Below are 14,805 nucleotides of genomic sequence, written 5' to 3' on the forward strand. Positions count from 1 at the left end.
TAAAAAGGAAAATTAGAAAAACATTTCTTTTCAAATGTGTGCAAATTAGTTGATAAAGAACACAGAAACCATTAATCTAAATACTTTAGGTTTACAAAACTACAAAGTGACCTTTGAGAATGATTATGAAACTGAACCAACCTTGTCAAAGCAAATAAGATTCAGTTGTCCACAGATGTTGATCCTTTGGGGACTGATACAGAAAATACCCACTTTCTTCAGTCTTCTTTGGGCATACACAATGCCAGCGGTCATTGCAGCAGGAAGTGCAGGCGGCACAGTAATTGTAATGATATCAAGAGACTCGATAATTATATCTGCAACTTCAACCTACGGTTAACATAAAAATAAATATCAGGCCCCCCAATATTAAATATTTATTAATCCAATGAGTATTTCTTTAGCTTTATATATAAAGCACATATATATTCACCTATTAATTATAAACAATTTTTTTCCCTTTTAGAGATGCTGCAAAATAGAAAGCTCAATGAATTGTCAGTGGGCTGTGAAATGAGAGCTATTTTTTAAAAAAATTCCTACTTTAATAGCCTCATATACTTCATACACTACATACTTTAAAGTAAACAACATTATTAGATATTGACTCTTACTACTATCAGAGTCTCTACAAGGAATAGAAAAAAGAAATCTGACAAGGTGCCTTAGAAATATTTTCAATTCAGTAATCACAAATAATTTTAATGCTGTATATACCAGAGGTTAAAAAAAGAAAAAAGAATAAAACTTTTGGTGAGTATGTGATCACTCCTCCCTTTTATAAGTCACAAGAAAGCAAATAAAAGACCATCTAAACCTGGTAAAAACTTTCTGCTATAATGGTGATATATTTTCTACATCTGTATTTTCTAACATAATAGCTACAAGTCTCATATGGCTCTAAGTTAAATTAATTTAAATTAAAATTTCAATTTTCCAGTCTCGCTAGACACATCTCAAATCCTCAATAGCCACATGTGATAATTAAAAATCAAACTCTATTAAAGGTTTCCCACGTACATACCTCATTTAAAATGTTATTGATAATAGTGTAGATAAACCCAATTGCAGCCACAGCCACTAGACACAGTAGAAATAAGTAGGCATCTCTGTAGAGTTTAAAATCAGTTGGTTTGGGATACAATATGGAGCGAACAAGCTGTCCTTTGGAAGTACTAAATCCTTTTTTAAAAAAAAAAATAAAGAAGAAAATGATTCTCTATCAGAAAATGATAATTATCTCTCAAAATAGAATCTCTCTTTAAACATGCAATAAGCATCAAATGTGCTAAACCATGCAAGAAAAGATTAAGTATTTTCTACCTGTTCTAACTACTATGGCTTTGACAAGTTCTCCAGCGTAGAAACGAGTCTGAATAACTGTTGTCCCACAAAACAAAGTGTGTCGTCTATGTGTTTCTGGACTATATAATTCATCTCTCGTTCCTTTCATGTCCACTGAAGGATTTGGCAAATTAGTTTTTGTCACTGGAACACTTTCTCCTTTAAAAAAAAAATTCATAAATTAAAGCATAGAAATCAGTATCAAACACACAAATTTTGAGTGGTGTGTTTATAACTTGAGTTAATAACTGTTAACAACAGTTATTAAAAGTTCTCAAATGTGAATAACACAGCTTAATCAATCAGCCTTTTATCTTCCAATTTCCTTACCCAGAAACAGCAAATCTTGTCTTCCACAGTAATTCTCGAAAGTCATCTGTGACTCAAAGGTAATCACTTGGAAATAATTACATCACGTTTCTTAAGAAGACAAGGTTGTTGCCCTCACCACAGCACCTGTTCTGGTACCCCTGAGAACTAACCTGGGAAGCACTCTGCAACCCCAAGAACACACAATATGTGAAGATCCACTCCTAACCACCCTCACCTCCCAACAACCCCCCAGCACACACACACAGGCAAGAAGAGAACAGACATCTGAGAAAAGAGGAGTATGGTAATCCTCTAACAGTAACAAACAGACAAATTATTTTACTGCTACAATGTTATGCTCTGTAGCATCCACACTTCTTGTGTCAAGGGCAACAGGTGTGCAGGGATGTTTATGTGCATGAGTGTGTTTTAAGACAGACTCTTAATAGTTCAAAAATGTATTATATAAGAATCACTTTCTTGCCAGATTGACTATGACACTTAAAAAAGTCATATGATAAAAAGAAATAAAGCTCTACCTCTAGATTCTGAATTTCCAAAGGGAAGTTATTTTGCAGTCTATTTCTCCCCAATTTAATAAAAATATCAACTCTTTTATTCCTACATTTTGTACATCAAAGTGAACAGCAGTAAATATGCTGTGGGGAAAGATCTTTTTTCCGAGTCCCTTCTATAAAGCATTTCCTCCTGTCAGAAGAATGAACAGAAGCTGGACAAGAGATGTTAGCACCAGCATTATACTTCAGTATTACAGCTGAGTATAATGCAGGATTTGGTTCCCTCAAAAAAAAAAAAAAAACTTCAATATCTATCACATGATGTTTGTGAATAAAGGATACAAACTGCATAGTTAATACTGATACAAGCTTAATCAGTAACTACTTAGTCCTATCATTATAAGCAACTCAGCTGACTTTTACTCATTTAATTTAGTTTACCTGTTAACATGCTTTCATTTACAATGCAAGTACCGTTAATAAGCACTGCATCACAAGGCATGACTGTCCCATTTAATGGAATGACCATGACATCTCCCGGCACAAGGTCTGTAGAAAAGATCTCTTCTATTTCTGAATTTAAGGAAAGAAAAAGAAAGACAGGTCTGGAAAGAGTATTCTTTAACTTGTAATAAAAATACAACAAGCTAAAGATCTATCCAAAGGTTACCTGATCTCAGTAAGACATTAAAAATATAATGGAGTTAAATAAGAAAATCCCAATAGATGAAGAGTTCTGACAAAATTATTGTTCCTTAAACTAACAGAGCACAGTGTCTATAATGTGTCAGCTAGTTTGTCCCTGGATAGTACACCAAGTGCACACAGTTAATGCCAAGTCCCCTCTAAGCTAACAGATGGGTGGATTTCAACACTCATTTCAACAGTGGATGGTCAGTCTTAGCTATCAGCCCTGTGAGCTAAACAGGCAGTAAGTCCACCCAGGACACTCCCCTGCAATTTGTACATAACCTCAGACTTCTATAATCCCCCGGAAACAGAGAAAAGCACTGAAATTTTAGCACTTTCTAACAGGATTCTTTTCCTTATGACTACTATTTATAATCCATATTGTTTCACTGTCTTCTCAGTATTCCTAAAACAGTTCCAAAGTATCTTAGACATTATTTCAAATAAATGTATAAAATAAAACTTATCATATCTAGTTCATTACTTCCTTAGAAATTTATGTATTATATTCAAGTTAGTCAAACACTTCTTTCAAGATCTTCTTAAGTAAAAGGTGGCCTTATATTTGGGCATTCTTTCTTCCTCTACCCCTAGATTTTATTAAACTATGCTTAAACGAGACTTACACTAGTTTCTAAGCAAAGATGGGTGAGAAGAAAACTACTGTTTGTGATGTTGGCCCTTAGGACAAATATTCTTTTGTTTCTTTAAAAAAAAAAAAGTAGAAGTAGTTTACTAAGCTAAAAGCAAAGAATTCTAAAGTTATTTAGCATGTAGTAAGTATAATAATCTTCATTTCTTAATATAATCCTTTATTTTAAAAACTTGACTCACGGGGAGGGAGGTGGGAGCGGAGATTGGGATGGGGAACACATGTAAATCCATGGCTGATTCATGTCAATGTATGACAAAAACCACTACAGTATTGTAATTAGCCTCCAACTAATAAAAATAAATGAAAAAAAAAAAAAAAACGGAAAAAAAAATATAAACTTGACTCAATGCCCTCATGCCACTTGAAATTCTAACCCTTAGGTATACGGGGAAACTAAGTATCAATGATCTGTTGGACTACTGAGGGGGTAAGGAAGAAATACACTGAGAGATGCCCAGCATCTTTGGTAGTGGCAGTGCGGGAAGGGAAGGAGCATCAATAAACCACACATCTTAAGACTGCAACTAGGAAAGGCGATATAATCAGCTAAAGTAGCAAGTGACCAAGAAGCACAAGGAAGAAAACAACCTGCTAGGTCAACTTCGGTTCACACTTGGATGTGGGATACCGAGTCGAAGAGAATGCAGGCTGATTTGGTTTTCCTGATAAATCAGAGGCTGCTGTTTCCAAGACCTATGATGCTGAGCTGCCTCCCCTGTATCCTTAACCTCTTCCATATATCACAGGACAAACCCATGTGTCCAAAATGTTATCCTTCCCTACAATTCTGCTTCTCCTCCAGTGGAGGAGAACAGGTATATTTTAATTTAATGACACCAACATCCATCCCCCGCCAGCCTGACACCACTCTATCAGCAAATCTTGTTCAGTGCCCACATTTAAGTATCTTTCAAAGCCATCTCTCCACCCTCCATCTCCACAACCTTCACCCTGATTCATTTCATGCCTTCAATATTACTTCCTTCTAAATAAGTTTGAACATGGCAATCGGAAGGATTTTTTCAAATAGGCAACTACGATCATATCAGTTCAGTTGCTCAGTCGTGTCTGACTCTTTGCGACCCCATGAACTGAAGGCACGCCAGGTCTCCCTGTCCATCACCAACTCTCGGAGTTCACCCAAACTCATGTCCATTGAGTCGGTGATGCCATCTAACCATCTCATCTTCTGTCGTCCCCTTCTCCTCCTGCCTTCAATCTTTCCCAACATCAGGGTCTTTTCAAATGAGTCAACTCTTCGCATCAGGTGGCCAAAATACTGGAGTTTCAGCTTCAACATCAGTCCTTCCAATGAACACCCAGGACTGATCTCTTTTAGGATGGACTGGTTGGATCTCCTTGCTGTCCAAGGAACTCTCAAGAGTCTTCTCCAACACCACAGTTCAAAAGCATCAATTCTTTGGCACTCAGCTTTCTTTATAGTCCAACTCTCACATCCATACATGACTACTGGAAAAACCATAGCCTTGACTAGACGGACCTTTGTTGACAAAGTAATGGCTCTGCTTTTTAATATGCTGTCTAGGTTGGTCATAACTTTCCTTCCAAGGAGTAAGCGTCTTTTAATTTCAAGGCTGCAATCACCATCTGCAGTGATTGTGGAGCCCAAAAAAATAAAGTCAGCCACTGTTTCCCCACCAATTTGCCATGAAGTAATAGGATCATATCACTCTCCTACTTAAAACCCTTCAATGTCTTTCCACTGCCTTTTGGGAGAGTCCAAATTCCTTCACAAGCCTTAAAAGACTATCTACCCTCTAACTGCTGCATCTGCCACACTGAATTTCTTTCAGTTATTACAATGAACAAACTCTCTAATTTCCAGGCCTTTGGGCACTAGAATCCTCTTATCTCCCTCTCTCACCACTGCCTTATCACTTTCTCACCTATACTTTATCTGGCTAGTTCAATCACTTAAAATATACCTGTTCAAAGAAGCCATCCGTGACACCTATAGTAAATGAGCTCTAATATCTAAGTTCCCTGAACTCTCCCTATCATTTATCACACTTCATTGTTCTGTTTATCATCTGTCTTTCCAACTAGACTGAAGTTCAATGATGGCAAGGACTATGTCCATCCTGAGAGCCCAGTATAGTGCCTGTCACATTACAGAAAAAGAAAAATACAATTTCACATAAATGAATGAACTTGATACAGAGACATGACTATAAATCCAAACATACATTTTTGTTTCTTATGGAACTGTATGTATATGCATAATATATTGGGCTTGCTTCACACATTAGTGCATAGTGGATATCTTTTTCTATTTACTTTCCTAAGAGTAAAATGAAGTACTTACCTTCATTTACTCTGCAAACTGAAACTCTCACAGTACTATGAGCCGCCACCATGTCATGTAACATAATATATTGCTGAATGAGAGGAAAAAAATTTTGAACTCATTAATAGAAACTCTGTCTTCAATCTATTAGAAAGCAAGGGTAATATAAAATAAGATAAGCTAATATAGCGCTAGTGGTAAAGAATCCACCTGCAATGCAGGAGATGCATGACTTGGGTTCGATCCCTGGGTTGGGAACATCTCCTGGAGGAGGAAATGGCAACCCACTCCAGTATTTTTGCCTAGAGGATCCCATGGACAGGAGTCTGGTGGGCTACAGTCCATGGGGCGCAAAGAGTCAGACGTGACTGAAGTGACTTAGCACACAAGCTAATATAATAAACACATATTACTCTACCTTTAAAAAAGTCAATACCAAAAGATTCAAAGATCATTCAATGTTTCAGCCCCAAACAAAATAAGAAACACTTTAACAAGACAGCCCTAAAAACAGGAGATTCAGCCCTCCAGTATTCCAGTCTAAGATAAGCAACTAGAGACCCCTACAGCCCCAAAGCAATCACGTGATACTCTGACTTTAAAAAGCATCTGTGTTCCTCTACCTCAAAAAGAGGGCAAAGGAGTACATATTCACATAACTAAAAGAAAAACTGTAACAAGAACATGCTTTATGCCAAATATCATTCTGCACACCTTATGTGTTATTATAAAGTACAAATACAGTTGTGAAAACCATAATAAATTGGACTCACCTTTCTAATGGCATACAGGGAGCTTATAATTGATACTACAGACATAATCACAATGGTTATAGCATAGTAATAATATTCATCTGTGCTCCAGAGTATAACACTGAACAACTGGAAAATGTAAAATGGGTTGAGAACCTAAAAAACAAAATTTTTAAGTCAAATTGAATGAGATATTTAAAACCATACAGATTTAAGAAATAACTAACAAGATATTAACAGGATAAGCTGTATAGTACCCTAGGGCAACATGTAACTAACTACCCAAAAAGTAGAGCAAGATACTACCTTTTTAGAAAACAATCATTAAACTACTAGAATTTGACTAAATAAGCTTAATTTAAATTGGGAGCATCCAGTTAGATTGATACCAAACCCATATATAGATTCAGCTAGAAACAGCTAAAATGTGTGAATTTAGCTGTTCTTCATTTTGCCTTAGCAAAAAAGCACATTTACTTTCAATAATTACTGTGCTGTAAAAGAGTACAAAATGTTTAACCAAATGGAACAAACATTTACTTATTATGAACCTGAAACACTAATTTACTTATAAGTCAAAGGTTCACTGAAGTCCAAAGAGAAGACAAATATGAGATAAGTTACACTGCTTTGCTTTCTCTAAGGAAATAAGGCTTAAAACCTGAATGGAAAAAAAAAAAAAAGAAACAAGGAGTCCTGCTAAAAACAAGAAAAGGAAACTATCTACAAAAATTAAACCCAAAACAATTAGTGACAGGATCACATATAGTGATAATTACCTTAAATATAAATGGATTAAATGCACCAACCAAAAAACATAGGCTGGCTAGGTGGATGAAAACATGTGCATGTGTGCACTTCCCCACTTATTATTTTAGTGACTTTAAAAAAAATTTGAATGAGGTTTGAAATTTCTAATCCAATTCTAAGAATATGAAGAAACACTAAAAATAAAAACCCACACAGGAAATTAACATGTGATACAGTATTAACAGAAGTACAGATTTTGTTCAAATTTCACAAAACTTTACACTACTGTCCATTCTTTTGTTTTCATACCTTATTCAAGACTTCATATTATATTTAGTTGCATTGAGCAGCTTCAGCTGCATGCAACAAATTCTGATAAATTCTCTTTTCATTCCTATTCTGTTAAAAATATTTTCTAATCTTCCTTGTTATGGCTTCTTACATACACCCATCATTTAAACATGGACATTCAATTTCCAAATACATGAGACCTTTAAAGTATCTTTGATATTAATTTCTCACTTAAATCCTTTCTTCTCTGCAATCACCTTCTGTGTTTTTTCAGTCTTTTAACTTTACTGAGGCTTTTAATGGCTTAGTCAAAGATCTCTAACAGTAAATGTCACATAGCACTTGAAAGTATGTGTGTTATTTTCAAGTATATTTTGATATTGATTTCTAACATAATTCCACAGTGGTAAAGAGAATAGACTGTGTGATTTCAGTACCTTTGGACCATGAAATTTTTCCCCCTTGTTTTATGTCCCTGGATATGTTCCAGTGTCTTCTGGTTTATAGCCTATGGGAACTTGTATAGAAATTGTATCCTGTGGTTATGTGAAAATTATATAAATCTTAATTATTACTACATTGAATTGGTTCATACTGCTTTTTAGGTCTACTACATCCTTCTACTTTTCTATTTATTCTATTAATTTTTGAGAGTTTGATATTGAAACTCCAATTAAAAACCTTAATTTACTTAAAAAAATAACTGTAATGTATAGTGGAACTATATGTAACTTTCTTCTGCATTTTCCAAGTCTCCTATAAATGTGTTATCATCCTTTCATAATCTAAAAAAATTTAAAAGATGTCTGCATCTGATTTGGCCAATAAAAAACCAATTGGCAGGTTTACTTCCCAAAAAAAAAGAGTCTTGCTAAAGGACTTTGACTACCCAAATTTTATAGTATTTTATCAATTTCATTAATAATCTCCAATGTCTTAAAATTGATGTTTCTGTACTTTTCAAAGCACTTTCACATATATAATCCTATTTTACTTCAAAATCAAATGAGGCCATTAAAGGATTTACTACAATTTTACCAATACAAGAGCAGCAGGGAGAAGGGCTTCTAATGATCAGAGCTGGTTACAGATGGAGTCATGTTACAAGCCAGTCTTTCTAATTCCGACTCGTTACACGTTGCTGTGCTCTAAGGCTCAATTACACAGCTACTCTCGAGAAATGATGGAAGGCAATCTAACTTCTACTCAAAGTACTGACCCAGTACAGCTAATTCTGATCTTTAGCCCAAAATCAGAAAGAAAACGGGAGAGCCTAACTCTCCTAGGCAAAGCCGCTTACTCCCTTTCTTTACATGCCACAACCCTTTACTTAGGCCTCCTCTATGGCTCTTACAAACTAAAGTCGCTACAGTAACTACTGACCTGTATTCCCCCTAGGCTAAAGTACAAATTCCTGTCACTCATCATGTTATGTTTTTAACTCCAAACATCTGGCATGATGCCTAGTTCCTAAGAGTGTACCACGTGAAGAAAACATGATAAACTGTTTTTAAAATTGGGGGTGGGGGAGACAGAGGTACACATCTGCAAAATAGGGCAAGGTTTAGATGCACAACTTCCTGAGAATAAGAAAAAATCTATAGACAAGAAAACCAAAAAAATCAGACAAAATAAAAAAGTAATCATGCCCCCAAATTACTGATCTACTGGAGAAAGAGCTTTCTGACCTTCCAAGAAAAAAAATAAGCAAAGAGAAGTTAGGAAACAAAAAAACAAGACTATCTTCTTATTACTTAAATTCTGGCTCTTTTCAATTGACAAACCTATTGATCACAAATGTTAAGACAGGTACAATTGTCTTACCTCCTTAACCAGGAGCTTAAAAACTGAAGGCACTTTCACAGCAATTTCATTTACTCCATAAAGCAATTTTCTATAACAGGAAAATATAATAATAATAATATTACACTACACTGTATTTTAACAGTGCAATTTACGGAAGGCATTGCATTAGATAAGGCTCAAAACACCAACTGCTCCTTAATTCTGGAACTTAAAACATTCGTTTTTCTAAACAATTGTCTTCTACAAGTTAAATTCTCTATCTACAGTATTTAAATCAACATAGTCAATACTGGATAACTACACTGCTATTATTTTATCTTTTGTGTGACAAGTACCTCTCCCACTCATCTACAATAAACCATGTCAGCAAAAGATTTTCTTTTCCACCCATATACACAATACAGCTCAATAATTCTGAACTGCAATTAATTTTTTCAAGAGACTATATAAGTAATTTGAGGTGTCCTGTACTATTTTTCCAATAAGAATACTGCACTAAAAATGTTTATTTCAAAACAGTATACATTTGGTGCCTTTTTTTAATGCTTAAGAAAAGTTGCTTAAAACCTTCCACTTAAATTCTTTATAATAGTACTCTCTAGATGATAAATTAATTCTCATGTTTTATGAAGCAGAAGTCTGAATGAATGAATTTATATTGCAACCCTTTAAAAGAACATGCTAGAGGAGTACAAGAAAATTCCTAATTTAATCTGAAAACGGCGTTTACAATACATAATACACTGGTATACTTTTATACCTTAGCAAAGAATAACACTATAAAAAAGATATTGTCTCCCAATTTACAAATTTTCATTTGAGTAAATCTGAGCTCATGCTTACAATTCCCAATATTTCAGTAAATCGAAGATGCTATCAATCATAAGACATTCCATGATTTTATGTACTATCAAGAAAGATTAAAATGCTGTCAAGTAAAGGGTGACACTCCACCCACTGTATGACACACCCTCCTTTTAGACATGTTAAAATGTAGGAAAGTGTGCACCTTAGAAATGATGAAATACAGTATATTTTCAGGGATATTCACTTCAAAATCAGCTTCAACACTTTTATAATTCTTAAACTGAGAGAGTCTCACCCAAATAAAATATCAATAAGCTGTCAATTACTATGTTATAATATTTAAATACTTGTTAATATTACAACTATATGGTAAAAGGGTAAACTACTTTATTTCAGAATTTTGATAATAGATCTAACTTTAGTTGGATAAAGATTACCTGTAGGCATGCATCCCCTTTGTCAGTCCTGCACTATGCTTTTCATAAATTGACGTACAAGAAACACCTTCATCCAGTCCCCTAAATAAATCCAAAGTTTTTACTTTAAACAAAGTTTAAAATATCCAAATTTCTTAATGCCTCATTTTTCTATATTCCTGATTTTAAAGTGTGATTTCCTTACAAATAGAAAACCCTAACAAAAGTTGAGACAATGGATGAGAATTTTTAAATATCCACTTCCTAAGATAAACAGTAATAAAAGGCCTAAATCTCAAATGTGGCAACTTCTAAGCTACCCAATGTATCTATCACAGGTTAAGATTATACAACAATATTATTATCCTTTAAGTCTGTGCCAAAGCTGTAACATTTAATAACCAAAAAAATTAAAGGTAAAGTATGACTAACTCGAGTGTTTCAAACTTTACTTTTTATCGAATTTCCTTTCTTAAATTTTGAAGCTTCACACTAGTAAGTCCTACTCACTTGTTTTTCTTTCTACAAAAGCATCAATCTGAATCCTTCTCTCATCTAAGGAGAAGTGCGGAATTCGTCTAAGTCACAGACAATGTCTAAAATCTGTAATGATTAAAACTGAGATTCGACTAACATACCTACTTTCCTCTCAAATGTCTTAATTATGCTTATTTAAACCAAGATACTATTCACAAAAACTCTATAGAGAATTAACTCCAAATCTTTTTCTACTTTTTCTGAAAGAAAAAACTAAGCTCCATAATTAACTGCAATCATTGGAATAAGTTTAAATCCTACAAGTTGCTGTGGTTGGCAAAGCCTCCACAGCAAACATGTTTGCGATTTTCCCCCAGGGTAGCAGGGATCAACTCCAAGTCAAAATTTTTTTAAGAACAAAATGACAGTTCACTGGCAGTATTCTCTAAAAAAAAGCAATGGTTCTTAACTAGGAATGGTCTTCGGAACTAGGCAGGTAGAACTGCCCTGCTCCATTCCATAATATTCCAATTCTTTAGGAATACAGTAATATTGTTTAGGAATTACATGATTCTTTAGGAAACATCTGAGGAAAAAAGTCCAAGCATGAATATTTTAAATGTTCATAAGGTGATTCTCTTCTTACTGCTAATATTAAGAATCCCTAAAAAAAAAAAAAAGAATTCCTTTGCCACTCTCAAGCAAGGATACTTAATAGGTATTTATGATAATCACTTTAACAGCAATAAAAATAGAATCCTAATGGAGTTCCCTGGTGGCCTAGTGGCTAGGGTTTTGGGCTTTCACTGCTGTGGCCCAGGTTCAATCCTTGGTAAGGGAAGTGAGACCCCACAAGTTATGTGGCGCAGGCAAAAATAAATAAATAAATAAAATCCTAGTAAATTCAGTGCTGATGTAACTTGAAGTTTCCATAAAAATCAAATTTTAAGGAAGTATTCCAATTTGTTCTACCCAAGGCTTAACACATTTGACCATGTCTCATCTTTATCTACATATGAAAGTTAAATTTAATGTTTGTCTATCACTCCATCCCTCAAGTATTGAATACAAATGGATGAAACCATCAGTAAATTGAGAGGTGCTAATTCAGATACTCAGGCAGGCTAAGAGGTATACTCAAAATTTACTCTGAGATGAATCCTCAAAAAGAAAAGGATTTAGACTAGATTTTGGGAGCATGGTGCTTCTAACTTCTGTGTCAATTTTGCCAGGGTACAACCTGCAGATGGGGTTTATTCTAAACTGGTTACTGAGTATTGCTGAGTATTCAAATACCACCAGAGAGTTATTAAAATTAAGTGAAGGGAAATCTTCCATCTTATATAACACTAAAATGAATTATTTTCTATCTAAAACATAATCAATACACTCATACAATCCAAACAAAAGAAGAATACTTACTTTAAGAAATCAAAATTGTGAAGGCTATCATTCCAGAAATATTTCACACTATGGTGAGTGAAGTAGCGAATCTGTAGAACATACAAAAAGGTTACATCAAAAGCATTATCATCACTTGCTAATAATTAAGTTTACTAACACAAATTTAGCATATAACAACTATTAAAATTAAAGCAATCACATGTGACATAATCCATTTCTTCTAGTAAATATTTAAACTTTACATGTAGTGATAAACAGGTATTTTATATGCATATAGTTTTATCTTAAAAATAAGTACAAGTACAAAATTATAGGCTATCTACAGTAGCATAAAATGTAACAATTCCAGTTTTTAAAGAAACACTGAGACTAAGATAACAATACCTGTTGTGACTGAGGCTGTGAGTATTTATTCATCTCAAGCCTATTCTCTTCAGCCAGATTTTCAGTTAAGTGAACTGCATGGCCATTTTTATTAACCAGAGATTTTGAACTTGAAAATGGGGGAGTTTCTAGAGAAAGGAAGCGAATTTTTGCACAAAACCATGTTCTGAATTCATCCTTCAAAGAGAAAGGAATAAGGGTAAAGAGTCAATTATGCATATTATATAACCATATATACAGTTTCCATTCTTTACATGATATGCTATTTATTAATACTAACCTCTAAACGAGAAAGTGTCACTTTCTACTCACTAAATGTTAAACCATTTCATGAAGATGCATAAATTCAAACATAAAGTGTTCTTGATCACTTACCATTTTATATATGTCATTCTTTACTGATAGAGGATCTCATAAAAGATTATTAAGTAATTTCTTGATTTAATCCATCTACATACTGAGACTAGGTATTAAAGCCTCTTATAAAATACTTCCAATTAGGTTTACAAAACAAAACCTGGGGGGCAGCAACATTGCATAGACGAGATCTGGGATACAGTCCTTTCAGGTAACCTTGACAGACCAGCCATTTATCTAATCTCTCAGCGCATCAAGAGCTATAAAAGAGGGTAGATTTGAGTGGCTCAGACAATAAAGAATCTGCCTGCAATGCAGGAGAGCAAGGTTCCATTCCTGGGTTGGGAAGATCTCCTGGAGAAGGGAATGGCTACCCACCCAGTATTCTTGCCTGAAGACTTCCATGGACAGAGGAGAGCCTAGTGGGCTACAGCTCATGGGTTCACAAGGGGTCAGACATGACTGAGTGACTAACACTTTTGCTTTTTTTTTTCCCTTTCAAGATTCCTTTAAACTCAAATCACTGGGATATTAGTCACTTGGAACACAGATACTTTAGAAATACCAGGATTAGTATTTCTCATTGTATCCTAGCAATGATGTTCTCATCATATTTTATTTTGAACAAAACACACATAAATATATCATTTTACCCCACAAATAATCCACTACAAGTAATCATGTGGACTTACAGTAGTCCTCAGCAGCACCACTTCACAGTCTTTGATTGCAGCTCTCACACAGGTCACCTTCACCCGCCACTCGGGCATCCAATAGAGGAGCAGGAGAAGAAAGCCGCCGGTACACACCACTCCAAGAGAAACGATGGCAAGCTTCCAGCGACACAAATTGTAGCCATAAATCTCCTGCATGGACACAGTGATTAATAACCACATATCAAATGTTATGAGAGTTCCAACGTAACAACCCTATCTTTCCCCTACACACACCACGAAGAAAGAGCTGAGTTTTATTAAGCTGATTTTAAACTTTCTTATAAAGGAAAAATTAGAAATTTTGGACTATATATAAGCATTAGCTAACATAACTTAAGTTATATCAAATGAAAAAACATCTCTTTCCTCTGAGTTTTAACAGTTCACAAGTGAAATAGGAAGCACACTAGAGCCGTAGGAGAATAATACCAGAGGTATTACATAAGCCCAATTCAAAAACACAGGCAGAAGGGAAAAAAACCACATGGACTTAGCTGTTGTTTTATTGTGTTTCATTTTAGTGTTTTTTTAAATGTACTTTTCTACTTCCCTAGAAAAATAAACTCACACTTCACAAGTAAATTGTAAAAGCTGGTTACCATTTCATCTTCCTGACCCTGGTTGATAGTCTTTCTTTCTTCTTTGTCCATATCTACAGTGGTTGGAAAGGTAGTGTGCTTCAGAACAATTGAAGATAACTGAGGGAAAGAGTAACAAACATCTTAGTAGATGCATACTGTATAGTAACTGCATACTATCAGACTTCTTGTTTGGATAAAAGTTTAACTGATATTTAAGTAATCACTAAAGTGTTAACT

At 34.6% G+C, this 14,805-nt stretch overlaps 1 protein-coding gene across 4 annotated transcripts in view; it reads right to left on the minus strand.

Moving 5' to 3' along the window:
- Positions 1 to 14,805, minus strand: part of ATP13A3 (ATPase 13A3) — a 77,315-nt gene that overhangs the window by 41,518 nt on the left and 20,992 nt on the right. For 2 of the 4 annotated variants that reach the window (XM_061166847.1, XM_061166845.1), the window contains exons 2-13: positions 14,587 to 14,685; positions 13,964 to 14,137; positions 12,915 to 13,091; positions 12,549 to 12,619; positions 10,671 to 10,751; positions 9,445 to 9,514; positions 6,601 to 6,735; positions 5,846 to 5,918; positions 2,616 to 2,747; positions 1,324 to 1,503; positions 1,025 to 1,182; positions 142 to 330 (exon numbers count right to left, since the gene is read on the minus strand). In XM_061166847.1, the coding sequence (XP_061022830.1) occupies positions 142 to 330; positions 1,025 to 1,182; positions 1,324 to 1,503; positions 2,616 to 2,747; positions 5,846 to 5,918; positions 6,601 to 6,735; positions 9,445 to 9,514; positions 10,671 to 10,751; positions 12,549 to 12,619; positions 12,915 to 13,091; positions 13,964 to 14,137; positions 14,587 to 14,637 (1,491 nt within the window). In that variant the 5' untranslated portion in view covers positions 14,638 to 14,685. The remainder of the gene's footprint in view (positions 1 to 141; positions 331 to 1,024; positions 1,183 to 1,323; positions 1,504 to 2,615; positions 2,748 to 5,845; positions 5,919 to 6,600; positions 6,736 to 9,444; positions 9,515 to 10,670; positions 10,752 to 12,548; positions 12,620 to 12,914; positions 13,092 to 13,963; positions 14,138 to 14,586; positions 14,686 to 14,805) is intronic. The other 2 variants (XM_061166846.1, XM_061166848.1) reach the window with 2 other exon arrangements.

This window comes from Dama dama, chromosome 19 (assembly GCF_033118175.1).
Source record: "Dama dama isolate Ldn47 chromosome 19, ASM3311817v1, whole genome shotgun sequence".
Classification (NCBI taxonomy): Eukaryota; Metazoa; Chordata; class Mammalia; order Artiodactyla; family Cervidae; genus Dama; species Dama dama.